General features: G+C 36.4%; 1 protein-coding gene across 1 annotated transcript; it reads left to right on the forward strand.

The window, feature by feature from the left end:
* The first annotated feature begins 323 nt into the window (after positions 1–323).
* Positions 324–6752, forward strand: OLFML1 (olfactomedin-like 1). Its single transcript, XM_010563763.1, has 3 exons — positions 324–449; positions 2498–2786; positions 5974–6752. The coding sequence occupies exons 1-3, from the start codon at positions 324–326 to the stop codon at positions 6750–6752; spliced, it is 1194 nt and encodes a 397-aa protein (XP_010562065.1).
* Positions 6753–8219: the final 1467 nt, after the last annotated feature.

An 8219-nucleotide genomic window follows, 5' to 3' on the forward strand; every position in this document is an offset into this window, starting at 1 on the left:
GTACTGAACATCTGGGATTGATCATAGGATCACAAACTGGAAAGCAGTCATCTGGCTTCTACAAATAAACACATTCAGTTCCTCTTCCACTTTATTTTTTTAATGATAAACTGCAACAGCCATATGAAGTCTTTTTAATACTTGCAGCAACAGTATTTTTAATTTTTTAGTTATTTTTAGTATTACTTTTCCACATCACGGTATCAGACAACTGTTAAATTTCATTTAATCCTGGACTGGCAGTAGTGTTTGGGATTGCCCTCCACACGCGTACACACACACAATTAATTCACTACTATTTTGCTTCAAAATTTTATGAAACAATGGTAGTCTTGCAACTTCGATTTTTCTTAGTTCCATTCCTCACAAGCGTCATGGGAACAGCACAATATATGATGCAAGATGCAGCACTGATGAACTACATTGACCGGCGTTTCCTATCTTTAGAGGTATGTGCTAGCTGTATCATTCTGTAATACTGCCTAACTGCAAAGAGGTTTGAAAATGTATGAATGTTCTTCTGTGTGTCTGAACACAGAACAGTTTGTATGATAAACAATACCAGGAAGATAAATTTCCAGCTTTTTCAAGTAAATAAGTAAAATTGTAGCTAAACCTTTAACTACAATGATTCCTAATTACCACATCATTATTTGTTGCAGGATATAATTTCATAATGTTATATATATATATGTTATATATATACACTTGCAATTTTTTACAGCTTCAGTGGATTTAGCTAAATATGCAAATGTTTACAGTACTGTCACTGTCTGTCCTAGGGAACAGTATAACCATATTGTCACCAGTAGAAATGCAGTCAAGTTTTAACAAGGAGATAGAAATTTATCAGGTATTTTTCCTATGTACAGATGAACCTACCAGAAAGAGTAGTTCAAGACACATTTGTGTAAACTAGCAGTGTATCTGCATTTTAACTAGGAGTTGAAATAACCCCCTTACAGCTGGAAGACTGAAATAGGTGTTTGCTTTCAATTAATTATATAAAAGTACCAGTACCTGCTTCTTTTTCTGCAGTAAAAAACTACCAGTACTGCAAAATACCTTTTCAGTATTGGCATGCTGTAATCATACATAGTTTATCGTAAATCATTAACATGTCCTTGGCTCCTGACTTGTATCGGCCGACTTTTAGAGAAGCTTTAACTTGCCTGAGCTTGCATTCCCTTTTTGTACAAAGCTCTCACTGGTCTTAACTGCACAACACAGGAGGAACTGAAGGACTAGCCTGGTATTCTGTTCCCATTGTGTAGACTTAGATTTAAATTTTCTTAGCCACTGTAGGAATAACTTCACATGGTAATTTCCATTCCTTTGGCCCATTAAAAATGATGCAATTCTACCTGTGACATTTGGTGCAAGGCGCACCTAAGAAAGAACAGGAAAAAGGGTGAGGCAGGTATTGAAGAGAACACTTGAAAACATTTAAAATAAAGTTTTTGTAGAAAGTAATTCAACTGCTTCCTGGGGACTTACAGTCATGTATAACGGGCGGGGGGGGGGGCACATATTAATGAGGCAGGGCACACACAAAACCCACACCTCACAAAACAAACAGACCACCACCACCAAGTTTACACAGAACACATGCATACTGCACTAATCATTCAGTAAACTCGGACATCTCCTAGCCAAACACCACCTTAAAACAAAACACCTGAAATCTGTGCATAAAGCACCAAATCAGAACACCCAGTCTAGCAGTTAGATCTACTACAATTGTGTGTTTGGGCTTAAATACTGGCTCAATTTCCTCATCTTCCCAAAGTGGCAGTTGGGCTTCTATTTTCAGGCCACTTATGATCTTTACACAAGCAGCTGTGTTACAACAGAGAAGCCACTTTCCTCACCTTTAAAAATGTTGATAATTTGGATCTAGGTATAAAGAAACAACTGTTTTTTTTTTTAAAATACAGCCAACAATTTGACAAAAAAAACCCAAACCTTCTCAAACATAGAGATGTCAGTATTTCCATTTTCCATTTTAAATGGATGAAAAATAGCCACACTAGATACTGTCTTGGTCAGAAGAGGTGTATTTATGTGAAACGTTCACATTTGTAGATTTCCTGCAGAAAACTTTTTGAGACTACTTCACCAGTGGTCCTACAGGAGGAGTTCTGAAAAGTTTCTGGAAAGCAAGTAATGAGAGATCATGTGCCCTTAAGTATCTCTGGCTGTTTCCACCAGAACACTTTTCCCTCTTTAGGCAGCAAAACAAAGCAGCTGGTTGTCAGTAACCACACCAAGAATAAAAAAGTGTATTTTTGTCCAGAACTGCGAATGCTAGTGCCAGTCTAATATGTCCTCTTCACTTAGATACACAGCAACAGACGATCGGTTTGAAAGAGATGGGGGGCAGGGGGACTGGAAAGGAGAGAATAGCATGGTCTTTAAAGTAATCATGAATGAGGTTGTAATCTATAGAGAATATACACGTATATCCATGTATTTTCTTCCTGTGTTCTAACTCAAGAAGAGGCTGGAAAAATGCAACCAAGACATACTGGATTACGTGGAAGAATTCCGAGACTTTTCAAAGATGGTACTGTCACGCCTGGCAGGACTGAACAATTATAAGGCTGAGGTTAAAAGTGAAGTAGAGAATTTGCTAACAAGAATTGAACGAGCACAAAGGGACATTGACTATTTTGGATCTGTCACAGATTCTAATACATGTATAGAAGTACATGAGGACCTGGTGAAACAGCAGCTATTTGAAGAAGCAGAAGAAAAAAAGAAACTTAAACTCATGCTTAATGCAAGTAAGAACAGTTTACTTTTCAGAACTGTGCTGTGAATGAGCCAGTCCCTTAGCCAATGCATGCATGCTGATATAGGGATAACAGATTTTCACAAGTTATGTGAATACCACAGATAATTGCATGGGGTTTTGGCTGTGTAAATACTAGACTTTAAAAAACAAACAAACAAACAAAAAAAACTACAAAAAAGGTATGGGAGAGGGAGGGAAGAAAGTACAATTCAAACATTTATTTTGCAGATACTCTACTGCATATCAAATTGATTCTTTGGAAGCTGCTTTTTATTATAAAGTAATGTAAAAAGCCTCTGAAGGTATGCTCTCGCAAAGTCCCAGAAAAAAATGCCAGTGCATTTCTGAGTATTGCAGCTATACCAAGAATTAATGGTGGTCTTTGCTTTTCGGAGTGGGCAGGGGTCAAAACCCCAACTCAAAAGTGAACTCACGAGTTAATAAAAAGACTTAATTCACTTCTACAATTTGCATCTGTTTTACTGTCCTCATCTGTTATTCTTTCTTTCTCTCCCTTTCCCCTCCATGTACTTTATCAAGAGAGCACATTGGCTTAGCTGCAAGCAAAGCTCAGTTCTGATTTGAAAATTAAGTGTTAAGGTACCTAGTATGAAGAATATAGACACAATCTATACTTTTTTTAAAATAAATTGAGTTTTATAGTTTTAAGTATCTTTACCTTAAGAAAGTTGAGTTATAGATGTAAATTACATATTGTAGACATATTTGAAGTAGTCTGTTTCCTTTTCATTCAAAAGTAGTAAGAAATGAAAAATAAACAATAAACAATACTATAAACTACCATTTTTTAAAAAGCCAGGTGAAAGATCTTTAGCATCATCAATTATACAACTAACTTCAACAGAATTAGACTGATTTAATTTTACAAGTAAGTTTACAGTTTGTTCCTTGAACCTTTCCAGCAAAAGAGTATTAAGGCAGATGGTAACAGAAGAAATCACCTATCCTGCTTCTAAGCTCTAATCCTACACCACAACTGAGTGCTCTGAATATCAAGCTTTCCTTTTTCCATATATGGATTTTTTTGAACATTAAGCATTTTTTTGAGAGGCAGAAAAATTTGGGGATTTTTAAACTGACTGTGTTAAGGACACTTTGGAAATTATATCTTTCTGAGAGTTTCACAGGGGAAAAATTACTTTCTATTTTCCCTTGTTGGAAATTATTACTTTTAATTTTATTGAAGCAGTTCATAGCTACTCTGCTTTTGTCAATACGAGTCAGATGCTTGTCCCATTGAAGTTGATGGCAAAACTAGTACCTGTGTAGATTTTACAGCACTTAGGAAAAGCAGCAAGACCCTCAACTCTAGCAAATAGCAGCTCTGCTTCTATTATATCATATATTAACCAGAAGTTACAATTATTTTTGCTGAGTCACTCCAAAGCTCTAGCAAAAATATGGGTTTTTAAGTCCAACTTTGTTACTGGTGTTGGTTCAGGTTCACAGAGACTTGAAAATAACAATCAAGTAGAATCACTGTTTTTACATGCAGCAGTTGATACCTCATCCTGCTTTGGTTGGGAAAGGGGAAATTATCTTCTGCACATTTGGGGGTATGATAAGAAACAGTGGGTTTTGAAGGTATCATTGTGGAGAATGTGGAAAAATTTTGGTAAACTTTTTGCTCACTGTGAATGTCTCAGTTTCTCAGTCTTCCTCCAAGCTGTTATGAAAGCCAAGGAGAGTTAAAAAACTTCACTCAAGAAGACAGACACTGTTCATAGATTTCAGATAGTGATCTGGTTATTTCTCCTGCAGAGGAAGATGTTGCTAAGGCTGGCTAGGTATTTTGATTCAATAGTTTTAAGTTTTTAGAATCTCTCTAATCAATAAATGTTAGTTTTGGGAAAGCTATTGTGGCTTGCTCAAGGAAGGTGCATTCAGAGTGAGGACTTCCAAGAAAAAAAATCCATGCTGTAGCAGCAATATCCAAATGTTTTGGTTAGAGGGTATCAGTACACACAAGTGACATAAAGGTTGCCTTCTACAGGCAACTGGAGTCTTGCCACTGACTTCATTAGGTTCATATCAGGCCAAATAGGGAGGCTGGTTTTGCTTTCTCCATTTCATCTACTGCCAGAGCTTCCTGCCTTAGGGCTTTGTTTGTTCTGTTTACTAAAATGGCTGCACTTCACTAAAGGCAATTCTTTAAACTTCAAATAGTGTCTCTTGTAATTTATGAGTGCCTTTGGTAAACAAACTTGTTAATATGCTTTGCAGTAGAGTTTTTCCTGGAAATGATGGTACTTGATAAAGATCTTGGCGTCTAAATGCCCGAGTCTTCACAATCTTGGTGCTTTGTGGTCTTAAAACATCTATGCAAAGCACATACAAAACATAATGAAGTCAAAACTATGACTCGCTCTCTGCTGGTGCCAATTTTATCCCTATAGTGAGGTAAACAACTATGTAATTCCACCAGCCATGCTTCTAGCATAAGAATTGATAACACAGACATCATACCAGTTCATTTAAAGACCACCTTATTATATGACCATTCCCGATTTTGTGATATATATATTTGTTCTAGTTGCTTTGTGCTGCAGGTGTTGGGAAGGGGAATGGGAAGATAACCCAGTGTTTTGGCTTTCAGTTATGATGATCTATTTTTTATTTGTCTTTATATTATAAATGCAGAAAAAAGAGGCTAACAGAGGATAAGAGAATTCCTGAAACAAAAATACTATACACATGGTGTATCAGGAAAATAGATTTTAATTTGTATGCCTTCAATAAGAAATAAATTTGATTCTTTGACTGTGTTGATCTAGAACAGAAGTCACTTCTCTGAAGTAAAAATTACAGCCCTGTAAAAGAACTGAAAAGAATAACCATAGAATCACTAACTGTGCTCTTGGTCTCCTCTCAGGTACACAAATAGAATCCCTTTCGGATAACACTGGTCTAATAGAGCAGAAAACAACACACTATGTGTAGCTGAAGATATGCAGTTTTCTTAGCAGGAGACACTGAATGTATCATATAAAATTAGGTTCAACACTACTTACAGTAGCCACGCTGCTGACACCTTTACTGATATATTGACCCTGGCCTTATGGCTGCATTAAAAGGAATCTAAGTTATTCAAAGAAAGGAAACTAGAAAATTCACAGATATTCTAATATTTTTTTTCTTTGGGTGTTTCCTTGCAGGTTGTGACCACATGCTTGCAGGTATTAAGTCCCTAAAGATAGTTAAGAAGACTGGAGATAAGCATGGCTCTTGGATGAAAGATCCTGGCAAAAAGCACACAAAGATTTATTTATTAAATGGTTCTGTAAATAATGTTATTTTGGAATTTGCAAATATCATGACATTCATGGAAAGCAATCATACACTAAAAGCTCGCAGAGTCACCTTGCCATTTCCCTGGGAAGGAACTGGCCACATCATATATCAGGGTTTCCTCTTCTATCACAGATATGGCTCCTTAAATGAGATAATTAAATTCAATATCCAGAAAAGAAATACAGCTGACCAAATGCTACTGCCAGGGGCTGGAAGGATTCCTGCCTATCAGCTTTCTCCGTCTACAAAAATAGATCTTGCCATTGATGAGCAAGGGCTCTGGGCAATCCATGCAGAACCAGAGACTGGAGGAAACATTGTAATTACTAAAATTAACCACATAACCATGGCAGTAGAGCACACTTGGGACACATCATGCAATAGCAAGGATGCTGAAGCAGCTTTCATGGCATGCAACACACTCTATGTTGTCTACAACTTTCCCAGTGGAGGCACCTCTCGCATACAATGTGTTTATGACGTTTTGGATGCTGTAAATACTTACGAAATCCCAGTATTGCACTTTCCAAAACGTCAGGGTAGCCATTCTACTATACATTACAATCCTAAAGAAAAGCAACTCTTTGCTTGGGGTGATGGATCCCAGATCATTTACAAGCTTCATACAAAGCAAAAAGTTTAGTCTTTAGCAGCTTTTCAGCTACACTTAAAAGCTAGCAGTCCCATGTCAACACGGTCATTAAAGTGTATTAAAATTTCATTATTCCCATCTGTTACAACTTTTATCTATTTTACATAAATTCAGGCTTGCATACCCCAGTGATCTTAAACTAATGTCCAATTAAGAATATGTAAAGACCCCATTAATATGAATTACATGATGACTAAATACCACACACGTACAACACACACACATGCACAAACTAGTCTTAAAGACTAAGGTTAATTAAAAAAAATAATAATCAATCTCTGACTTTCACTTCCTATCAAAATTATATATTCTCCTTCAGTGCCATAGAAATCAAATCAGAAGTCCTTCCTGTCCAATACACACTATCTGACAGCCTTCACTACTCTGAAGCTCACTGTAGGAAGCCTTCTTGTAAGCACTATAAAATCACATGCTTCCAGAGAAATTATCTATGAAGTTTTAACAGGAGAGGTTTATTATAGCACAAAGCATAAGAGTATACATCCTCACAAACATGGTTTATTTTTAACATATAGTTCTTGTACATTACATCAAGGCTATTCCTAATCATTGAACTTCTAGACTATTTCCATGAAATGTCCAGATTTTTATTACCCATATAGCTGTACACGCCACTTTTGATCCTGCTGATACATTAGCTGCAGCTAAATATTCATTTTTATCAGCTTCAATTTGCCACCTTCCAATGTTTTTCAGCATATCACTGCTTGTGTGTCAGAAGGAATGTTCCTAGATGATCTGTTCTGTATCATACACTATTTTTAAATGTTTTATATATCACTCTGTTTCCTTTTTTATTAGTCCTCTTTCAGAATCTAGTTGTGAGGCATTTGCTCGATACTTCAAATCACTTTCATTGCTCATAGTGGAATCTTTCTCATCCTATCCTCTGACTCCAGCAAAATACCTGTACAGAAAAGATGGCCCTGATGAGCACAATAGCACAAGTGAGGGAACACCACCAGTCAGTCCTGGTTTTGTGAGTTACAGAAAAACTCCAGGTAAATACAAACACATTTTAGTTTCAAAAATAATATTAAAACAAACAAGCAAAAAAAAACCCCTAGACTTTTACTTGTGAAATACAGGTACTGGCTGTAGGTTTTGGATTTTAATGACAGCTGGATTTTTGTTTAATAACAAAGACAAAAAAAAACAACAAAAAAATGGTGCTTGAAAAGCAATCCACAGCTGTTTCTACAGAAAGCCCATTTTGTTCTTTACTCTGAAAGAGCTATTGTTCTGTTTAAAAATAGCTTCAACAGAACAGCCAAATATCAGGTAATGATTTTGAAAACGAGTTACAGAATACAACTAAGAGTGTATGGACTGCTGAGTTGCAACAGTGCTGCTGGGCTTTTAGCAAAAGAAACTGTATCGTTCTAAGCAGCCTTAATGACTATAGCATTGCTTCTGTATTACAGAAGCTATAGGAAG

The sequence above is a fragment of the Haliaeetus leucocephalus genome, unplaced genomic scaffold (assembly GCF_000737465.1).
Source record: "Haliaeetus leucocephalus isolate CR32 unplaced genomic scaffold, Haliaeetus_leucocephalus-4.0 Scaffold173, whole genome shotgun sequence".
Lineage (NCBI taxonomy): Eukaryota > Metazoa > Chordata > Aves > Accipitriformes > Accipitridae > Haliaeetus > Haliaeetus leucocephalus.

Excerpts from the sequence above, each read along its gene's own strand:
- OLFML1 (XM_010563763.1), top strand. The coding sequence starts at position 324 with ATGGTAGTCTTGCAACTTCGATTTTTCTTAGTTCCATTCCTCACAAGC. Across the intron at positions 450-2,497 it reads GGCGTTTCCTATCTTTAGAG|AAGAGGCTGGAAAAATGCAA; the intron begins GTATGTGCTAGC and ends TTCTAACTCAAG. Across the intron at positions 2,787-5,973 it reads TAAACTCATGCTTAATGCAA|GTTGTGACCACATGCTTGCA; the intron begins GTAAGAACAGTT and ends GTTTCCTTGCAG.